We start from the raw sequence: 23,078 nt of genomic DNA on the forward strand, positions 1-23,078 counted from the left end.
TCATTTGTGAGTTGATGATCAAACATGTTTTATCGCTTGTGTGCTGCATGCTTTTAAATTATGGTATAAAATGTTTATCTGCTTAAATCTGCGCTGGACCAATAACTTCTTTCTTCAAACTGAATAGTAGCTGTACTTCCTGTACATTGCATCTAAAAATTACATCCACACAAATTTCATTGTATGACATAATAAACAACAGATATGCCCGTAACGGATGCAGACAGAAGGAAGTGACTGTATATGTGTCTGCTTGTCTATCCACTCCACAAACAGAATACAAGGCCTATGTGTGGTAAATGCCTGGATGATGATTTGTCAGAGTGTAGGAACACGATTTCTTGTTTACTGTGATGAATGAGCAACACTCGCACAACACACACCGTGTTCTCTATATCTAAGCTGTCACTTTGGCTTTCTGCAGCACAACCCTGCCTTCTCCGACTGTAATACCAGCCAGGGTAACTGTAATTCAAAGACAGTCTCTGGGTGGCCAAATCATCAGTTAGCACAAAGATGGGCACGGACGCACGCAACCCAAACCTCTGCCATTGTTGAACACAGCAGGAGTGGGCTTTACACAGCAGTCAAAGTTTATATGGCATTCAGATGGATAAAACGAAGGGGCAAGGGGAAAGGGAGAGCAGGATCTCCCCTAAGTCAATTTGAACAGTGATGATAAAATTACACAGGTAGTTGTGGCCAGGCTGACAAATGAGCACAGAGATACGGATGCCACATTTTGCTTGCTGACACACAGATGTTTACACTCCTATGTGATCATATGGTGGGGAAAGAAAAAACTAATATGTATTTTACATTACATCATATCTGCCTCTCTCTCAGCTCACAAATACATAGGACTACATAAGAATCAGGCATCATAAGAATGCATCTTTTTGTTTGGTATAATGATGATTATGTTGAAGAATATGCTTTATTTTGCTAACAAGGACAATACAAGCTTAAATATTGGGTTAAGGACTGTAACGTAATAGTATCATTCAAGAATATGAGTCTGTGTTTGCACCGGTGAATGAATGTCTGCTTGTTATATTTTTCCTCTGTGGTTATATGTGAATTGTAGAAATTGTTCAGCATCATAGAATTTCTCATATAACCCCGGGACAAAGTTTTGTTTCCACTCTGCACTTTTGTAAACTGTACAATGAAGAGGACTGAGTGGATACAGTACATCCAGAGTCTGAACTTTGAAAGCACACAGCAAGAACAAATTATCCACAATCACAAACCCGCAGTCGAATACAAGAAAACAAAATACGACAACACTCTGATTCTGACTGTGCCACATCACCTTCTCCACAGGCACAAAATATTCAAGCCTGCTTTTAGAAATAAGGAGTCTGTGTTACTCTTGTCACACCAATATCCCATCAGGCGAACCACTGTGGTAGTAGTGGTACCAACGACCAAACAGGAACACGCAGCCTACATTTTTTAAACTCAGCAACCAATAAATCTCTACTTAGCAAAGACGTGTCACACAATATATTCTTTGCAAATTAAAGACAAATATGAAAAAAATAAAGTAAAGAATATACATGTAAAGTATTTAAAACTAGCTGCAAAATAGATCATATTCTAATATCTTACATACAGTGTCCCCAGTGCAGTCAGCCTACCCAGTCCCTCTTAGTGAAACATGAAACAGGACTTAATTAGTCCAACATCCAACAGAATAGATTGCACTTCTTTTGTTGTGCCCCCTACCTCCATGGCTCTGGTGATGAAGGGGATTTGTGTCCCTGAGTCCAGGTCCTGATTGATGATGAGTCTGCGGGCCCACTGACCAGCCCGCACCACGCCACTGCCCTGGATCAGCACCAGCAGTTTGGAAGGGTTGGACAAGGCATCTGGGCTCAGGTAGATAAAACTGGTGGGTTCATCTTCTGTAGCATCCACCTAAAGGTTCAGGAAATAACAGGTTACCTGTGTCACTAATGGAAAAGTCTCTCATATAAGGAAGAATGTATACTTACTTTTCCAATAATTTAGATTCTTGTTTTAAACTGCTCAACATGTTTTGAATATGATTTCATAGACTTTTGAAACATTTAACTCTATCCAAATAAATCGTTGCCGTTTCCGTGCAACAGCAGCAAATGCAAAAGATTATCCAATTGTGATTTCTGCTGCTTCAAAGAATCTCCTGATAATGATTATGAAGAGAAACGTTTTCTTATGTAACATGCATGAGTTTAAGGAGAAACAGCCTTCTCCTCTGTGGCCTTTGTAATTAAAGAAACTCATATGCATCAGTACACTAAATCAGCAATAATCATGATTAGAAAACAGTCTGTGTGTGATTAAAACTGAGGCAGAAAGTAATATGGACAGAAAGAGAGGCTAAGTAAGTTAGTGAGTGTTTGTGTGCGTGCATGCGCTCCGTCCACATCCCATGGGTCGTTGCCTCCCTCCCAAGTATGCCTGGAAGAATCTCTAAGGAGACAAACACTGTCCATAAAAGCCATGGGTGGCAGCTGCAGGAACTTAATCCAAGCAGACAAAGAGAGCCGAGTGGGGGAGAAAATCTTACCCTTTATTCTCTTGTGCTCCCTCATTCCCTCTCCCTATACATGGCTGTGGTTAATCTTCTTAAAATCTGCGGTCACAAGTTCAGTGCAACGCAGGTGGAACGACCCACCACTAATACACAGATACACACACACGCCATATACACGCAGGCGGGTGGGCAGCAGAAAAGCAGAACAGAGCAATTTGCCGGAGGAATAATGAGATAAATAGGCCGGGCAGATAAACCAGTAAAAGTGTATGGGGGCTAATGAAAGGCGTTGAGTCCCTGGCTAGGTGATTTATGGACACTGTTAGTGCTGGAGCTAAGTCTGCTATGCTTCTTAACACTAGCGCTGCCTAACATCCCTATAAATGCAGCCTGAAAAATGATCACAACTTTTATAAACAAAAAAGCGAGCAGGCCTGGAAGGGTAAAGGGGGGCAAAAAGAGACAAACATGCTTCTAACAACAAATAAAAGGGATCAAGTGTGTGCTCTGAGCCTGGATGAGCTGGGCAAAGAATAACTCCATGATGGCAGAGTAGAAAGTCCCCTTCAGCGCAAATGAATGCAAAACAGATTAAGCATCAGCATGCTGCGCCTCTGCGCCTTTGAAATGACACGTCACAATACAGTTAATTTGTTGAGGAGACACTTTTGCACAAAGGATGTGGGCAGAGGAGGGGGGGAAAGAAAGAGAGGGAGTAAGAGAGAAACTGAGTTAGATAGAAAGAGAAAGACAAATACTGATAGAGAATGAGGAGAGCTGACGCCTCACAATACCCTTTTCTTGATATTTTTTTTTAAACAGGACACTCAATATCATAATCACACTCTGAAGCCTAAGCATTTACGTCAATTTTCATATTTAATACCCCCTTTAATCTTCAAGGGCATGAATCAAAGAGAAACATGCCTCTTTTCACTCTGGGTACTTACTGGCAGGATTGCTTTAGTCATGTTGCACTTTTTCTCCAACAGCTCGTAAACATACTGAGTGATGATCTGGAGAGAGAAGACACAGAAAACACACACACACACACACACACACACAGTCAAGTATTATATTAATATGTGGTCTAATGCAATTCATATTTTCATATTGATACACCTCCAGCCAACTAAACTCTGTATGTATGTGTGAACAAGTAATAACAATCACTGTCATGCTTACAAACAGAATAAAGAATACTATTCAAAACCCTTGTTTGCCCTCTGGTATGTGTGTGTGTTGTGTACATGAGATACTTGAAAGGGTCTGGATCGTACTGTATACTGTGTGTGTGCGTGTGTGTGTGTGTGTGTGTGTGAGTGTATCACAGCGCAGTTAGAGTGTTGAGGTTGTAAGTGCCAGGAGAGGAAATCTCCTGTACAAGCGAAGGGCTGATGTAAGTTATGTTTATCCCCGCAGCCACAGCACTAAAGAACCTTGTATACCGAATCATTCCAACCCCAGGCCAAGCCTTTCATGGTTCGGTGACATTAACAACTTTCTTTTCCATTTTCCTTCTTTCCTCCTTTTCTGCTCCTCATGTCCTGCTCAGCTGAGAACAGAGAGAAGTGCTTTGTGGAACAGGTTTCGATTTGTGATCTGTTGTGAGAGAAGGACAGAGGAGTGGTGATAACAGATGGCAGGGCAAACGACCGCTGGCAGTGTGCTGTGTTGGAGCTATTGTCGCTCTGATGTTGTTTCCCAAACACGTGCAATGACAGACTCCCTGTCCTGTACATGTCACGACAAAACAATGATGGGTTGATGGACCACAGGGAGAGCTGAGCAACATGCTGTCCTGCGGTAAAGTCTCACTTTGGTGAGCTTTTGAAGCATCTGATTCACCAATGCCGGAAACCAAAGGCCAGTCGTGGCGCCACAGCTACAAAGTGAGACCAACTGACTGACCCCAAACACAAACAAGGATCAACCAGAGACTGTCACGTCTCACAGCACAGAGTGGCATCAGTGACACACAGATCTCATTATGCGTGGAGAGTGGGGGAAACTGTCCATTGACACTTTTACACAATAACTGTAATAGGGATATAGCAATAAACATATATACAAATAAATGAACTGTTTCTAATTAGGCTATTAAACGATTTCCTTTAAATATCAATGTAAACCATTAAAAAACTGTATAAAAATAATTATCATTCTTGAGTGCAAACCAGAGACATTCACAAGCAACTAGTGGGTATTGGAGCCAACACCTGCTCTATGTAAGCTACAGCATGTAGCCTAGTAGTACAGTTACATGACAACACTAAATGGCGAAAATCCTGCGAATCATAAAAGCAAGAAAGCTATACTCAAACTGATATTACAATATTTCCGTAAATTCTTTACAGAAGTGAGAAAATATTTGCCCTGACTGGCGACCTGAGACTTTAGTAAAAACATGGATTACTGGCAAAGAGTGAAAAACTGTTGAGATTCTTTTGGGCCATGATCTGCTTAGCTATGTAATTGTAAATGCAAACACACAAAAAAAAGATTATTTAGACTACGCTATGAAATGTCAACCACAGGACAATAAAATCATGCATAAACCCAAAATTAAATGTTCCAAACTCCAAACACTTTTTAAATGGCATGAATTAGCATTTTGGCACAGAAACGAAAGGACAAAAAAGGTCAAATACAACTTAAGAGTACTCAAAAAAAATATGTTTTGCTTTTAAGTCAAATGTGAAATCTCAAAATAAACACAATGTTGCCATACTCTTTTATACTCGAAAGAAACTCAATCCTAACTTTATGTACAGCTAAAACGAACAACATGCAAGAATTACATTATGCATCAGACACATATTAGCTTTATGACAATGCCAATCAAAGGCCAGCAGAGCGACCAAATGAGATGATCGATTCTACCATTTGACCCTGTGAAGGGGGAAAGAAATGCTAGAGAAGCTAAACCAACCCCACCAAACCTTCAACAGCTAATTCACTAAAATGTCAGCTGCTCTGATGAAGACTAAAATGATTCCGGGCCGCAGTATGCTAGTGTTTAATGACATCAATAAGCCTCACAGGAAATTTCATTTGCACTAGGTTATTTGTTCAGTGCCTCAGGTGGCCAGAGAACTATCTGATATAGAATAAGGAGAGAGATTTATAGGGAACAAGAGGAGAGAGAAACAGCGGAAATAATGCAAGTTTTACTGTGTAAACGCATTTCCACTGATAAAAGAATACTGCAGATCCGAAATAAGAATCCAATATCCAAACTTGTATATGGGCAGTGTGGTCATCTGTGTGATTTAGTTCATAATGAAACCTGCAGCCAGAGTGTCTTTTCAGTAAACAAGATCCAAAAGTAAATTTTGAAAAAGGGACAGTACCATATTTCCACTCCATCAAAGCCAAACTTTTGAGAAAAATGGGATGAATTCAGAGTAGAAACATACACAGACAGTGTTAACACATGCACGCACAAGCACACACACACACACACACACACACACACACAGCCAACCTCCTTCTGTGTAGGCCTCAGAGGACTACGTCCTTAGCAGCTGATCAGTACAAAAAGAAAAGCCTTTTTGTCACCTAATTACCAATGTGTTATTAGTGCTATAATGAAATGCCTGCAGGAAGCAATGCTGAGTGGCTGCATTGTCGGCATCAGACGATAGGGGAAGCATGAGGAGTGGATTTGGAAAATAATATTAAGACACACAAAGAGAAAGAAAGGGAGGTGGTGAGAAAGAGAGAGAAGAGGAGAGAGAGATAAAAGCAACCTAAATCAATTCAAATCAATAGCTTGCATGGCCATAAACATGCTTACAGTGTCCTTCTTATATGCAACGAATATGTAATATCATTCAGGCTGACAAGAAATGAGCACAACGTTATCTGAAATGTCAATAAAAGCTTAGATTCTCTCTATCCTAAAGAGTGGGGGCAGAAGTCCCAGACTGCACAATGTTACATCCAAAGACACTGAGCAGTGGCCGTGACTTTGTCACTTTGGACTAGAGAGACAGTCAGCCTTCACTAACGTTGTCTGCTATGACAGCTGGGTAATGATGTATCCTTGAACAACAGTGGGCTTTCTACATGACCGTGAGAGCGGTCATGGTAGAGTCCAAAATAGACCTTCTGCAGCTGAGGTCACCTCTGTGTCTGCGGTTTGTTTGTGTGGAAAAAGCATTGTGGCGATGAAGCAAGAAAAGCAGAATCAGGGAGGAAGGAAGGGACTTAGAGGAGGGCTCAGTTGGAGGAAAGAAAAAAGACAAGGGAGATGTGGAGAAGTAATCCCCAGGAGCCAGAAGTTTGTGCCAGCTCCCACTGCAAAGAACAGCTGAGAGGAGAATGAGCAATGGAAGGAGAGAGAACAGTACAGTACGTGGCCTCGATAAGAGGCCTTTAAGTGGGTGGGCTAAGACATCAACTCCTAGCAAACCTCTGGCCATCCCCATACCAATATCTTCATCACTCTCACACCATGCCAAGGTCTTAACAAAGACCATTTTGGCTGCAAGTTGATATGTTTTTAAACTCCTCACCCCCCCCCCCCCCCCCCCCACATTATGTGTGCACATGTATCAGTTAACGTGCGTGTGCATGTGTGTTCTTGCACTGATTACAACAGTCATGCCTGGCTTGGCTGACCTAAGGCGATAAGGAGATGATCTTTCCCGGGCATGCATGAAAACAAGCGTGAGGAGGAAAAGAACCAGCACAGGAAAAGAGGTGGGAAAGATGAGAAACGAGAGTAAGGGAATAGAGAGTAAGGCAAATATGAGAAGAAAATAAGGATAAGGATCAGAGAATGATGAGGAGGAGGCAGGGAGGCTAAAGGTTGAGATGGTCAACGGCAATGAAGAATCTGAGATAATTACTGGGGAGGAAGAGAAAACAATGATCTGAAACCAGCTCTCGAAGAGACGATTGTGAAACATGAACTGATGTGTATCAGGGAAGCTGTAGGTTTCATTGCGATTGACTTAATTTAATGCCAGTCATAGTGAAATATACAATGAATTTATAAACGGAAATCATTTTGAAAATACAATACAATTTTAAGTACTCAGAAGTCATAGTTACCAAGCTGTTGTAAGGCCTTGTGAGGCTTCCCGTTTAATGAATGTAATTGGAGATTTCTAAAATATTGGGACCTATAATCTGATGAAACTATTTGTGCATAAATATACTCAAAGCAGCAGCACATCCACAAGAAGCTTGTGTACGGACACACACACACCTCTTGTCACTGTAGTCCAGAGCCCTCTACAAAAGCCACTTAGCCGTTGAAACCAGAGAGCAAGAAGAGGCATCAAAGCTGTTTATATAATGAAACTGAAAGAGCCGTTCCATGCCATATCACTGACTGCAACCAGGAAAGCATTCCTTCTTCTCTAGAGAATATAGAGAGGAAGAAAAAGAAGTAGAAAAAAGAAGAAAATCCCCTGAAACAATGCAGCACAACAACAGCCGCAACAACAGCAAAGCCTACTCAGAAGGAGAGACTGCGAAAATGAGAGAGAGCATGAGGCAACAGAAAGGTTGTTTATTTTAAGTCAGCCTTGTGTACCAACAAAAAGTGGTATTAAAATAGAGCCTATTGTCATGAATTTGTGATCTGTCAGTCCGTGTGGGAAACAAAGAGAGAGAGAGAGAGAGAAAAAGAGAGAGAGACTGGTATTATTCCCATGAGTTCTCTGTCATTCTTCTGTCAGAGGAGAGAGGGCTCTCCCTACGGGAAGAGAAAGTTCTCAGACACAGACGGACTGACTGACAGACAGACTGTTTACACTTAGTGAAGATATCCCTCTCTCTCACTCCTTCTCCACCCTCGCAGCATTACTCATCCTAATGGCATCGTAATGACCTCCTCAGGTGTTAACTGAGAAGCCGGCAGAGTTCTAATTCAAAGTAAAGTACTGTATGCCACCCTAGGTGCCGGCTGTAGCGACAGATGCCTGCGCTGCAACTACCAGCCCTCCTGTCTTTTCTCCAACACCCCACTTAAACCCCCCCACCCCCAGTCCAATTCCCTTCTCTTTCATCAACTCTAATACACCTCACCCACTCCCTGCAACCATTTTTGTCTGACTGTGTCTGCTTCCTCCTTCATGCTCTCAGCAGAAGCTGCAACGGAAGTGTTTTGGGAATGGAAACGTGATGGCAGTCAGTGAATCCGGGCAGACAGCTGTCATTTAGAGTCCCTCTTTAGAGACAGCCCATTGGCTTTCTCAACAAAAAGGTCCACGAGTAGCATGGGGTCTCATGAAGTACAGTACAGAGGCCTGTCTGCGGGCTTCCCACTCTAGGCCTGACGCAACACTTCGTTACACTTCATCATGACTCTTTAAAGTTGATTCATAAGAACACCATAACTTAACAAAATGTAATTTGGCTTTTTTCAGTTAAAGTTGATTATCTAAACAGTCAACACCTGCACTTACACAAAGACTACCGCACGGTCACGGATAAAAATTTGATTGATTTCAGCTTAACAGATAGTACTGCTAGCTAACTCTTCACAAGTACACAGTCAACGAGCTGGCCGCTGACTCTCCACTGGTCTTCCACAATGATCAGTATTAAACCCCACACGTTTTCTGCAAATATTGTTTGTCCTGAGCCCAGCATCCAAATGTATGCAGATGATATTGTAATTTATGCACATGGTAGAGGTATACCACAAGCTACCATTACGCATCACAAACTCAGTTTATATTAGAATATAATATACATATTGCCCTTCCTCTCAGTGTTTTGCTCAAGGGCACTTCAGCAGGGCCTTAAACCTTGGCCAGCTAGTCACCGCATAACAACTCCCAGCATTCATAATCTGGAGAGAGAGGGAGACAGGAAGAGAAAAAAAGATACCAGAGAGACAGCAGAGAGACAGCAGAGAGTCTAAGAAACACAGAGAGAGAGAGAGAGAGAGAGAGAGAAAAGAAGAGACGTCTTTCTAATTCAGCCATCTGGCTAGCTGTACTTCATTATAATGTGTGTGTGTGTGTGTGTGTGTGTGTGTGTGTGTGTGTGTGTGTGTGTGTGTGTGTGTGTGTGTGTGTGTGTGTGTGTGTTTACAAATTTGTGAGTGCCTACCATTCCACAGATGCAGGCAGAGCAGAGGAGAATCCTCATTTATTAGAAGCTTAATAGAGCTCCATTTGGGCCAGACCCTATGCTTGTCTTCTATCAAAGAGATTCATCACCGAATCACAAGAATTAGACTACAAGTGATACTCACAGAGGCTAAGGGGACCCGCTGCACCGTGCATGTAGCGTGAACTGTAATACAGCTGTAATATGGCTATTACAATAACAGTCACAGCCAAGGATAGAAAATGCCACGCCAATCTGTTGGTTCTTTTGTCTTGTTTTGTGTAGTATTTTATACTATGAAATATGACAAAAAGAATACAAAAGCAAGAAAGAACACAATAACAAATCAATTAAGACCAATATTACAATTTACAAACTGAAGTAAATGGAATAATAAGTGACTAAGATCCTCTAAGTTGGAGCTTAAACTCTTTATAGAGTGCATTCAGAACATAAAAGGATACTTCAGTTAAAGACTCATCATTTGTCCTACTTATCCAGATACATACAACCATAGATGCCCTTTGTTATGCTATTGCCATACCTTCAGACTACACAGAAAGACATAAAAAAGGCATCCGTGAGAGGGCTGTCTTGGGGCAAAAAGGAAAAATAGTTGTATGGCCCAAATAATGTAGCTTTCCCTTGAAGGACTTTATATCAGATGGTTAATAATCAGGTGCTCCCTGAGGACATTCAGTGGTTCTCATGCCAGGGCTCATGGTTCTAGGGAACATCGTTCTCCTGCTGTCTGTTTGCACTGAGTCAGCACAGCGTACTCAAACAGTACATTCAAAAAGCTAAATGTGTAATTTAGATTTTGTTTTACTGTCCTTTTCAATCCCCTTTTCCTCATCCTGCCTTGTATTGTTTCTTTAATAAATGATTTCCTTTGTATTCCTTTAAGTTTGGTGTTTAACTGTTGCCCAGGTGCCCAGGCACACATTTGCCCTCCACTTATATGTATGGACATATGGCCCTTGGTATTCATACAAAGTTGACCAGTGCAGCCTTTGGCCATAGCAATGGCAAATCTTTCCACACCACAACATAAATGCATGGAAACATTTTAGAATTGTTTTTCATAGATGAAAAATAAAAGGTGAAACAGTATACACTGCTCTTGTGCTCAACCCAAATTTTGTACCCATCTTTTTCTTCTGCATGGAGGCCATCATACCAACATCCTCATTCCCCCTCTCTCTATCTGTCCCTCCATTCAGACGAGGCTGAAGTGCAAATTGGACATCTGGTGCTGTGATGTGTCTGACAATACAGCCGCCACCCCCCAGTCCCCTCACACATGTACGGACATACAAATACGCACATACACAACTTCGTCCAATACAGGACTGTTAAGATACAAAGACATTAAAGGGAAAAAAGAAGTGAAAGATGGACGGAGGCGAGGAGAAGCAAATGTATCTGTTTAGCAACTTTCAACAAGAAGGCAATTCAAAATGCTTTACATAGGATATAAAGGCACTAAGACAAGATATAAAGGAAAGACAAGTTCTTGTAAAAAGACAATATAAAAATACATAAATAGAATTTAAAAGGATTAAAACTAAGTTTAATAGAAATTTAAAATAAGCTGAAATCAAATAAGACCGTAAACAGTAGAATACTAATTGCAGGGCAGCTACAGTGCAGTGCATGTATGAATACAAATAGAGTCCCAAATTAATATTAGAACTTAGAGATATCCCTAAGAAGGGAGGTGGATAGAAACAGATGAAGCGAACTTCTTCTTCCTCTTCTTCAGTCTCGACAGCCTGGGCATGAGCTGTTCTCACTTTGTGTCATCTTTGTTTTCAGTAAAGTTGGGGTTACACAATGTGCTCAGTTGGGAGGGAGGCAGACAACGTGTCAGTGACCAGGGGTTGGATTTAATACCAGGGTTAACCAGCGCTTCCATTTTCATCAATGAATGCCAAAGGAGGTGAGGCAGGGGAGAGTGAGGGGAGACGGAATTAGGAGGTCCATGAGCTGGTAATCACCACTTACCACTTATCACATATTGATAGGGATTCAGTGATGTCTTGTCTTTGGGGCGCTGAGACTGCTGTGTGTTAGGGTGCATCATCTTAGGCCTTGCTGATTGGGTGTCGCAGGCGGAACCAAAATGGACTATCAATACATTAACTGCAGATCTGCTTGGGTGGAGGCCATCTGCCCTGAAAAGATGTCGAAATCCCCAGAACAGATGAAGATATCAATACAGTTGATCCCTTTCAGACCGCAGGTTTTGATGAGCCATGTGTTGAGTCCTAAGAGTCTGCTGAACCTGTTTATCAGTCTGTTAAACGTTGGCACTAGTTTTCTAATAAGAAAACTGGCCTTTCAGGGTGTCCAGACAGTTGCAGAATAGAGTTCCAGGTTGAATTGTCTCTTAGATGAGTTGATGGTGTCACTGAGAAATAGCTGTGCATTTAAATATTAATGTGTTGAGTTCTGATGAGCTAACCCCCTGATAGAAGACTTTGTCAGAGTGTTGTGTTGTGCAGAAGACTTCTCCACCGCGAATATCCAGTCTCAAGAAAAATAATCTTCTGTAACAATTAATGACATGTCTTTACACTCCAATTCTGTTAAGGTCATGTTTACGTGGGTATCGAGTAGATCATAGCAGCCCAGAGTTGTCACAAGTCAACCTCCCAATGGTTTAGCCTCAATAGGTAATACTTATTTAGGGTTTGTAGTCAGAGACTAGTAAAAGTAGCAACAATAGCAACTAATCAGGGCGCAAGTGAAAAAAGTGTCTGCACTGTAACAGGATGTGGCCATCAGTCCTCCAGCGGTATGGAAGAGAGTGAGATAAAGGAATGTGAGTGAACATTAGGGGACAACGATGATACCCTTATATTCATAATGCCAGGGACAAACACATGAGCTCACGTCTTTGTGCCATCTTACACAGTTCCCAGGTGGAATTGTGGCCACTTCTCAGGCCGTCTCAAGTGGCAGCTTGATAGATGGAATTGGGGAGTGTTGTGGAGTGGTGTTGGCCCATAACAGGCCTGTCTATATAGAAGCTTATTCTACATTCTATATATATTTATTTTACTCTATTTTATATTTATTATATTATATTCCTATTCAAAATTCTTCACTAATTTCTGTTGCATGTCTGTATCTTGGATTCTCATTTCAACTGAATGTTGTTTTTCTTCTTTTATCCATTTTGTACTAGCATTGTTGCCTGAGAACAAGAATCTCATTGCCAAAAATTGCTCCACTGTAATTGTTGTGGATATGACAAATAAATAAAGACTTGGGACTACAATTTACCTTCAAGGCATCTGACAAACTCTCTCATCCTGCCTGATGTAGATGAGAGAGGGTTGAAAGATGAAACTAGACACACAAACAATGGCATAGAGGGAAAAACTCAAGGACGGAAACATCTGCATGTGTCGGCCAAACGGACGCAGAAGCTCATATACAGAGGCTGACTAAGCAGCATAACCCACTTTTGGAACCAAAGGCATACAATTCAGTAGCCGTGTCTATTTATAATGGAGCATAATTCTTTCCAGCAGAAACAGTGCATTTGTACTTACAAAGCTGCATGAGAGAGGTACAATATTAATTTTCTTGAATCATCTGTGGCCTAAAAACACAGCTATTACTGTGTATACAGGTAATGCTGCTTTCTTCTCCAGTTAATCCAGCCAGTTAATCTCCTGCAGCACAACTCATCCGGTATCTGTTGTCATTACACATACAGTGATTGACACGGTTTCTTTTTTTTCTTTTCTAAAGAAGATGCTTCTGTCAATGTTTTAATCACAGGATGAATAAAATTTGCATACACCCTGCTTGATGATTTGTTATTTTCTCCAAATGTTTGGCCCCCCTCTGATGCCTGAGTTCAGTTAGTTTAAATGTCTGTGTGTTCTTTCAGGGCCTCTGCTTGCATGCTACCAAATGTTTGTTTCTGTAGCCTTTTAAGATGCTGGTGGATAGCGCCTGAGCCGGCAAAAGAAAAGAGGGGGAAAAAGCCTTCACAGAAGGCTGGCTCTCAAAGGAGCTCTTGTATACCTGCATTAGAAATAATAAAACACCCAGGTAATCCCACAAACGGGTCTATCACTTTGCTTTGAACTTCAAAGAATGCACACAATTAAAAGCAACATAGCAGGGGATGCAAATAAAAAAAACTGATTACAAAAGAACATTTGTCTTATTATCTTAATGCATATTGCATGTGGTGGTACTGTGGGAGTGAATTAGAGGTTAACTTTAGGATGTTGTATGTTTGGATATATGGCGATGTAGTTGGACTAACACAAAAACTTGATAAGAGCATCATGGAACTTAGAACAAATGTGTCAACAGGATATTAAAGGTGGAGGTATTATGTGGCATAAAATCATTTAAATAAAGTTCCAAGAGTAGCTTTTGGACCCCATGCTGTCACGTCATGTTCACAAGAGTCCTTTATTCATCCACAACACAGCAACAAAACACCAGAGACAGGAACTTTTCCGTCAAATCTAAACGACAGGACGCAACAATCACGGTTTTAAACACGTTGTTTACGTTGCAAAATGGCCACAGCTTGGTTATCGTATGTTTTAGGAACCAAAACTACATAGTTAAGTGGAAAAAAAAGAATTAGATCTGCTGCATTAATTAACTTTTTGGGTACGTATATGACATAGTTCGGTTTATTCTGTAAAGATTAAAAAAAATTCTAGTTTACTTTGATTTTCAAACAAGACACCAACACCGATCACCAGGGTGAAAGTCCTGTGGTGGTTTGATCCGTCCACCAAACCAATTCACTTCCCTAAGCAGAATTTGGCGCTCTTATACTTTGGCACCTTACTTCCTGTTTTGCTCTCATAATAATTACAGAAGGCCCCTAGAATGGGCTGCCACTTTAAATGGTAAACATGAGCTGTAATTGCTCCTTGAACAAACAACTTAAAGCGGCTTTTGGAACGAAAGTCTCCTTTGTAACTAGAATGCATGATTGCTCTTGGTCTGTTTAAAAATAGGTGGCAAACATGATTGTTATATCAAAAGTCCACTCTGCTTTACACAGATATAATTGCAGAATATTGCATGTGTGATAAGGGCTGATGTGCCATTTCTGTTTCATCTCCACAAAAATCAACCGCTGCAATATCTTTTAATGCCATGTTACAAAAACTGGCCAGGACAAAAAAGCTCAATAGACTCAGTAGCCGACAAAAAGTTTCTGAACATGGATGACCCGAATAAAGCTTTAAAAAAAACACAACTTTATGTTACCTCTCCAAGAGCTTCATAGCGTTTCTGGTTCCAGCGGTGGAGATCCTCTCTGGCATTAAATACAAAGTGCTCTCCCGTTTTTATATGTCTGAGCTGGCCATCTGTGGGAGAAAGATAGAATGAAAGAAGGGAAAAACACAAGAAAATGTGTGTGTGTGTGTGTGAGCATTAGATGGATCACTACTTTTTAATGGGCATGCAAAAGTATCTCTATCTGCCCAATTATGCAAATTAAGCTTGACCCCTACTTTTGTATCAATAATTTTCACCCTATCTTTTCCTCTGGTGGTCTTTTCCCTTCTTTACCCTCTCTCCCTTAACCACCCCCATCTGCCAGGTACAAGGCCTGTGGATGCAGCAGCGCTCTTCCAGTCACGACTCCAACGGCCTTCTGGTTAGTCTGGCAGGCCAGCGCTGGACAGCTGGTATGGAAAAAATGGTTTCTCCCTGTTTTCATAAGTGTAAAATTCTCTCCGCTTTCTCTTTAACTGTGTCAATCTCTCTCTCCTTCCTTGCTCACTCTGGCCAAAGGTCTGTCCCTGTCATTTCCACCTGAAATCTCTAAAAGCAATGACTAAAGGAGGTGTGAAAAAAAGGGGCTCAGTGTGTTTTTGGGAGAAAGGTTGCCTGGCATGCATTAGTTACAATGAAAACTGCTCCTTGCAATTCCTATGAGGACGCTGTCAGGGCATCAGCAGTCTATATCTCTCTATTTCTGCCCTTGCCCTGCTCAAAATCCCCAACCGAATATCTCACTCACTCACTCACTCACTCACTCACTCACACACACACACACACACACACACACACACACACACACACACACACACACACACACACACACACACACACACACACACACACACACACACACACACACACACACACACCTCCACCAGCAGTTCCAGCCAGGAGGACCAGGTGTGGTCATACAGTAAGTGTCACTAGGCCTATGTCTGTGTGTGTCTTTAAATTCTTGCGAGAGAGTAGTGGCCCCATTGCAACATACAAGAATTGACTGAGAAGAAACACTTTTTGGGAGCAAGTGATTTATTATAATTCAGGGAAAACAGAGAAGTTTTCAACACTTCCAGGTTTTATTTGATATAAAACAATCATAAGACAGGAAAATACTGTATAGAAATAGTGCTACTTTTTTCTTAATAAACAATTACCCTTGTGTGGCTGTGGAACCACTACGTTTATACCTTAGCAATGAGCCCATCGATCCTGCGGTTGACACTACAACACAATAAAACACTAAACAGTGTTAAATTTAATTTTGACCTTTATGACTGCAGACTTTGTAAGAGCTAAACCACTGAAAAGTACACATACTTAACCCAAATAGCCAGGGGGCTCTCATACTTTCTCAATTATTGCACGATGTGAAGAAACCCATCTAAGATATAAATAAATATATTATCTCTGCAAGATAAAAGAATGCATAAGTATTTTTTTTTCATTTCCTTCTAAATTGCCATAATTTTCACCCTCTATCAATGTGATGAATCTTACATTGCTAACACACTAAGTATTACAGTGCTTTCTTTTCATGGTTAGTTGTTAAGACAACATGTAATGCTGAATCTAGGTTTGTCATCATGTTGCATTAAAAAGCAGAAGAAGGTAGAGGAGGAGACGGGTGAGAAGTTAGGATAAAGCAGTATGCACAAAAAGTACCTTGAAGAAAATCAATTATGCATTCATGGAGGGGTGAGGATCTAAACACTACTGCCTAAGAGAAGGAAGAGAGGAGCTATAATGAAATCCTACTGTAAGAAGTGTGTGTCTTGGCATGAGGGAAGGAGAGAAAAAGTGTGGTGTGTGTATATATGTGTGTGTATATATGTGTGTGTGTGTGTGTGTGTGTGTGTGTGTGTGTGTGTGTGTGTGTGCGTGCGTGCGTGCGTGCGTGCGTGCGTGCGTACGTGCAAGCTAGGGGGGTGATCAGCTCCATCGCCTCCCCAACACATCCTCTCAGAGGAATAACGTTTTCTCAACTTTTCTCCTCTTTTCTGTCATAATTAGCATTCTGTTCTCAATTTGGCCGCTTAATTAGGTGTACATAACCTTGGATTTCCAGTAATGGAAAACTGGAGGGCTAGCGAGATGAAGCCATCATCTTCAGTGATTAAGATACCTGCAAACTATTGTACACAGCCTCGTCTGTATTCACATCATTACATGGTCAAATTAACATTTTTGTTCCACCTGTCTCATGCAAAGGACGCCTTGGTGAAGATATAGAAATGCCTGTGAGCCAGGACTACTGTGAAATGCTATCCTTCAAAAACAGGCCTGAGTGGAAAAAAAAAGACATAGAGGTGTGTGTGTGTGTGTGTGTGTGTGTGTGTGTGTGTGTGTGTGTGTGTGTGTGTGTGTGTGTGTGTGTGTGTGTGTGTGTGTGAGAGAGAGAGAGATATTCGGTTGGGGATTTTGAGCAGGGCAAGGGCAGAAATAGAGAGATATAGACAGGGAGAGAAAGAAGAACAGGGGGGTGAGGGAGAAATGAATGTGTTCATCCCTCCATGGGAGACTGAGCTGGGACTTGAGGGTGGGGTAGGGGGTTGTTGGCATGGTGGCTGGTGGGGGGCAAGTCTCTGTGTCTCTGTTCTTAGGCACAACGAGGCTATGCAAATGCTCCGTCAGGCGGAGGGCAAGGCTGAGTAGGTTACTGACGGGCCGTAGAGTACACAACATGTCCCCCACTCAGCCAGCCAGACAGCCAGCAGAGTCACTGACAGAGAACAGAGGGGGTGAGGAAGGGCGAGAGAGAGTGCGCACGCGAGAGAGAGAGGCTACTGGGGAATACTAAGAGTCCAAACCACCATCCCTTTTCCAACTCTTCCTCCTACTCTCCACCTGGTTTAATTAAAGCGAGCCAAGAGAATTCTAAAGAGACTTTTATATCATCTGGACCCACACCACTCTGGGTCCAGCTCAGCTCTGAACTGTCATTATTGAAAGACACACACACACACACACACACCTGCAGAAGACCTTCACAGCAAAAATGGCCCAGGTGATAGGAGAGACAGTTATAGGTCATTTATTCCTAAACAGTGATATTAAACTGACCTGATCTGTAACTGCAGACTGTTTATGTTAAATGTTTAATAAGGTATTATGGAAATTGTGTTTTGTACGTCGACTTCACAGCAGCGTTAGTATTAAAGTAAAAGCAACTAATTATGTAGGTCAATGGTTCTCAACCTGGTGGTCGGGACCATTCCAGTGGTCACCAGATCCAAGCCAAAAAGATTAGTACCCCCAGCTATGGACAGCATGCTATGTATGTATTGAGAACAACACCATTTCTTTAACTTACATTTCCTGCAGTTTTTTATCTAGAACTCATGTGGTATGACAATCCAGTGTAACTTTCTATTTAGCTGAGGTGAAGTATTATGCTTAAACTGTTATCTGTGTTGTTCCATTAACTCAGAGTTCATGGGATTTGGTGTTTTTTTTAATTTTGTCTTGTTAAAGCAGAATGCATTGTGTGCTTTGAGGACTTAAGTATGTACTTACATTCATTAAAGGCATATTCAAACTCCTCCAGTGTTTTGGGGAAAGTGAAAGGAGGTTCATCTTTCTTCATCAGTTCATCTAAGTCTATTCTTGACAGCAAATCTGAGGAAAAAGAGAAAAGATAAGATCAAAGGTGAACAAAAATGAGTCACAATAGACAATGCTGCTTTCATTTAGAAGAAGGTCAAAGTCAAATGCCATAATCGCAATCACAGAATCATCATAACCTGAGAATATCTAGCCAACATCACCTACATTACAATTTGATAATGTCACCTCATTGTGTTAAACTACCAAGCAACAGCAACAACAAAGTCCTCCCTACCCCCTTAAACTGAGCTTTTCATTATTCTGATGTAACATAAAAGGTGGAAAAGAAGATATTTCCATCAAATAATAAACACACCAAAAATATCTATTAACATTTTTCTGCTTAATGCTTTCAGTCAAGTAAAAAAAAAGTGTGCGTGAGCTAAATATAAACTGTGAAGTTAAACTTTCTGATCATTAGATGAAATATCTAAACATTTTTTATACAGTCAGATAGCCCACATACATTTAAAAGGCATAGTATCACAAATCAGCGTGATATGAATTGCACGTTCCTTTATAAAAATATGGGACCAAAATTGGGTTTCTGACACATTTAGTGTGACATGTGCACAATATTATTGGATTCCCCAAATTGTATAATCCTTTTAACTCTTGTAAGGTGTAACAGGAACTATATCTTCCGTTCTGTAGTTTTTAAGAATGTCCAAACAAGTAGGCTGGACACGATCATGATATAAGACTACATTCCATATGAATTTACAAGTTCATATGAACAGACATGTTGGCGGGTGTGCCTTCAAGTCAAGATAGGAGAAAAACTTTACTCGGGTGCAAGCAGCAGACATTTCAAGGAGAGTCTGTTTAAATAGGTGAGAGATAAACTGAAAACTGAAAAAAATAAATGAATGCTGAAATTCTAAAGAAGGTCCATCATAGCAAAGTCTATGTGCCAATGTATGATTTTGACCTAACTTAATTGTGTATGTTCTTTAAACAACTTTTCTCCTCTTTCAGTAAAGTTGATTTTCAGAGTATCACTTCATGTGTACCTTTGAGTGCAGTAGTTTTCTCTCTGTCCTCCTGGCCTGCTATCTTGGCCATAGTGATCCACAATATGTACAGAGCTGGTGTGGCAGCACAAAGATGAGAGAGCATGGGTCCTCCCCTCTCAAAGGTCACTCAGATGCAACCTGTCAAATGTGGGAAGAATGAGAGCTAGAACTCACCAATGATGGAGCACATGTACTGTGCTATAGAGCTCGACCATATAGAGAAAATCAAACATCAAGATATTCTAGATACCTCACTGTCTATATTGCGAAGATAATCTACGGTTGACCATTGGTGCTTTATCAAAATGTTATTTTCACAATGAGATTTCTGATAAATATTCTCCAGAAATGATTTGACGACTAAGTGAGTAAAGGTAGGTAATAGAAAAGCTACAACAGTCTGGTTAGTTTAGAAAATTACATCCCTTTACTGTAATGCAGCCTGTAAAACCAGGTAAAGACAACACTTACCATATAGTATCATACTGTGCTATACCTCAGCCAGAGAATGAGTCCCTTCTTTATTTAACACAGACTACGAAGGGAATTGCCTCAAAGCTTGCTGCACCTGTAATGTGGCAGTGAGCCAACACAACATTATAAAATACTATAGTATTCGACACTCCTGTACAGGCTACACGCTTAGCTTACTGAATAAAACGGAGCCGTGATAATTCACACTGCAATAACACACTGGATAAACAACTAACTGTAACTATTTGTCAACATTATTGCTAGGAAACATGTACGTGTTGGTATGCCAGCAGCCGTGTATTCGCCCAACTTTGCACACGTGCAACTAAATTAATTATGCAAACACAGCAAAGTTGTTTTCGCTTTAAAACCACGCTGCAGGCAGTACAAAATATGCATTTACACACGCTTAGCTATCTCAGACTGCTCTGTCATTCTCTCAAAAACAGTCAACATCTGTTTAATGTTTCGTACTCTTACAAACAACTGCCCGGGATGTGTGCAGTCGCTTTACATGAAGCCACTGCGAGCAGGTACGGTAGGACATTAGTGTGCTTTTACTTCACAGTCAACACATTTTGGAGAGGAACAGCTGTTTACATGCATGCTTTTCGTTCGACTCACGCACCATCAGTATATGCGACTATCCAGTTGCTTCTGCTTCCTCGAAATTTTTTAAAACAGGAAGGACTCTGGGCAGTGCAGAGCATGGAGAGCGTGAAGCTTCCGGGTTACCGGGGAAACAGACTGGAATAGATATTTAAAGAGACAGTTGCACAGCAGCTGCTTCATTTTATACAGATGTTCTCTCTTGTGTGTGCTTTTTACCACTCGGCTTTTTCTGCTATTTAAAGTTTTTTTTTAAATTGTTGAGTCCCACGAAGTACATTTGTTCTTAACTTGAAATAATCCATTTTATGTCACTTTACATGTGTACTCAATTGCATTTCAGCAGGGGAAAATGCATTTTTGTGTTCACTACATTTATTTTACAGCTACTGAATAGTTATCAGGGGCTGACATGGGGGGTGGATTCAGGTGCTACAGCCCAGGGGTTGATGTATTGACACTGTATAGTGAAGCCAAACCACCTTGATCGCCCCCTGGTGACTGGCTGCGGTATAGATCATAAATCAGGCCCCCACGAAAATGGAGTCAAATTTGTTCCATTGGCCACTTGCATTATTACAACAAAAAATCCCATTGTAAAAAACCATTGTAAAATAGGCATGTGTAAAACTGTTGGCAGGACACCTTAAACTGCAAACAATATCAATTACGACGTTTTCTATTCTAAATATTTACTAGTTGGATTTTTTTAATTTGAAAAACTTCAATGTTGCTGAGAAAAGTGATTTAAAAACCTGTGACATCATCACAATATTAAGTCTATGGGCGGAGCAGGAACTCTTGGGCAAAGTGCTAATCCTCAATGGGCCACACATCACAGAGTAAACCTGGAAGCTTAGAAACTTTGGCCCACATGCCACACAAACAACTCCATTGAACTGAATAGGTCCCATTTTGGGATCCTGTATCAAGTTATTATTAGACATCAATGTCATACATCCCCCCAACTTCATGTGAGCAGATGGGACATTGGCCAAACTAAATTATTAATTAATTAGCAATTTAAATATCTATTTAACCCCTCTGCAAAACATGACTTAGAACTTGGTTGCAAAACCCTTGTTGGCAATCAGAAGTCAGACGTTTCTTGTAGCTGGCCACCAGGTTTGCACACATCTCAGGAGAGATTTTGTCCCACTCCCCTTTACAGATCTTCTCCAAGTCATTAAGGTTTTGAGGCTGACATTTGGCAACTCCAAGGTTCAGCCCCCTCCACCGATTTTCTATGGGATTAAGGTCTGGAGACTGACTAGGCCACTCCACGACCTAATGTACTTCTTCTTGAGCCACTCCTTTGCTGTCTTGGCCGTGTGTTTTGGGTCATTTTCATGCTGGAGTACCCATCCATCGACGCATTTTCAATGCCCTGGCTGAGGGAAGGAGGTTCTCACCCAAGATTTGACGATACATGACCCCGTCCATCATTCCTTTGATGCGGTGAAATTGTCCTGTCCCCTTGGCAGGAAAACCCCCCCAAAGCATAATGTTTCCACCTCTATGTTTGACGGTGGGGATGGTGTTCTCGGGGTCATAGGCAGCATTCCTTCTTAAAAAGCAGCAAGTTGAGTTGATGCCAAAGAGATCCATTTTGGTCTCATCTGAACACAACTCTTTCATCCAGTTATCCTAATTTTTTCCTCCTGAATCATTCAGACGTTCGTTAGCAAACTTCAGATCAGCATGCTTATATGCTTTCATGAGCAGGGGGACCTTGCGGACGCTGCAGGATTTCAGTCTTTCAGTCTTTCACAGAGTAGTGTGTTACCAATTGTTTTCTTAGTGACTATGGTCCCAGCTGCCCTGACATCATTGTCAAGATCCTCCCGTGTAGTTCTGGGCTGATTCCTCACTGTTCTTATGATCATTGCAACGCCACGAGGTGAGATGTTGCATTAACCCCCGGGCTGAGGGAGATTGACAGTTCTTCTGTGTTTCTTCTATTTGCAAATAATCGCACCAACTCTCACATGTCATTATTAAAGAGGATTGGGGTCTAGAAAATGAAGGGGGAAAAAAAAGGTTTCTGGGATACTTTGAAAAACTTAAATTATTATCTTTAAATTATTTTAAGATGAAGATTAAAGTGAGGGTTACTGGACTCATGCAGGCGGAGACTACGTCTGATTTCGCATTAGGCTGTCTGGCTGACTCCATGCAAGTGTGTGCTTGTGTCTAATATTGCATGATGTAAGCATACTGTAAATATATCAATATATGATAAAGTCTAATACCTCTGTATGTTTGCATGTGTCAACACCGTTTGAAGTAGAGCAGCGGGTGGTGCACGTGTGAGTGGCTGTGATAGGATAGTGGGAGTACAACATTATGTACATGGCGCTCATTTATCATGATATTGTATGGTAAATGTCAGGGCTTTATGTCATGATAGACACACACACAATTCTCTTTCACCTGGGCCTGTGTTGTACCTTGGTGACTTGCATGGCAACTAAATTAACTTGATGTAAATCCCT

At 41.2% G+C, this 23,078-nt stretch overlaps 1 protein-coding gene across 1 annotated transcript in view; it reads right to left on the bottom strand.

Annotated features, from left to right (window-relative positions):
* Nucleotides 1-20,704, bottom strand: part of fam172a (family with sequence similarity 172 member A) — a 155,880-nt gene extending 135,176 nt beyond the window's left edge. Inside the window, exons 1-6 of the mRNA XM_034870954.1 lie at nt 20,603-20,704; nt 19,498-19,638; nt 18,395-18,496; nt 14,861-14,961; nt 3,475-3,540; nt 1,732-1,923 (exon numbers count right to left, since the gene is read on the bottom strand). Coding sequence (XP_034726845.1) covers nt 1,732-1,923; nt 3,475-3,540; nt 14,861-14,961; nt 18,395-18,496; nt 19,498-19,603 — 567 coding nt within the window. The 5' untranslated portion in view covers nt 19,604-19,638; nt 20,603-20,704. The remainder of the gene's footprint in view (nt 1-1,731; nt 1,924-3,474; nt 3,541-14,860; nt 14,962-18,394; nt 18,497-19,497; nt 19,639-20,602) is intronic.
* Between the last annotated feature and the right edge of the window lie 2,374 nt (nt 20,705-23,078).

The sequence above is a fragment of the Etheostoma cragini genome, chromosome 5 (genome assembly GCF_013103735.1).
Source record: "Etheostoma cragini isolate CJK2018 chromosome 5, CSU_Ecrag_1.0, whole genome shotgun sequence".
NCBI lineage: Eukaryota > Metazoa > Chordata > Actinopteri > Perciformes > Percidae > Etheostoma > Etheostoma cragini.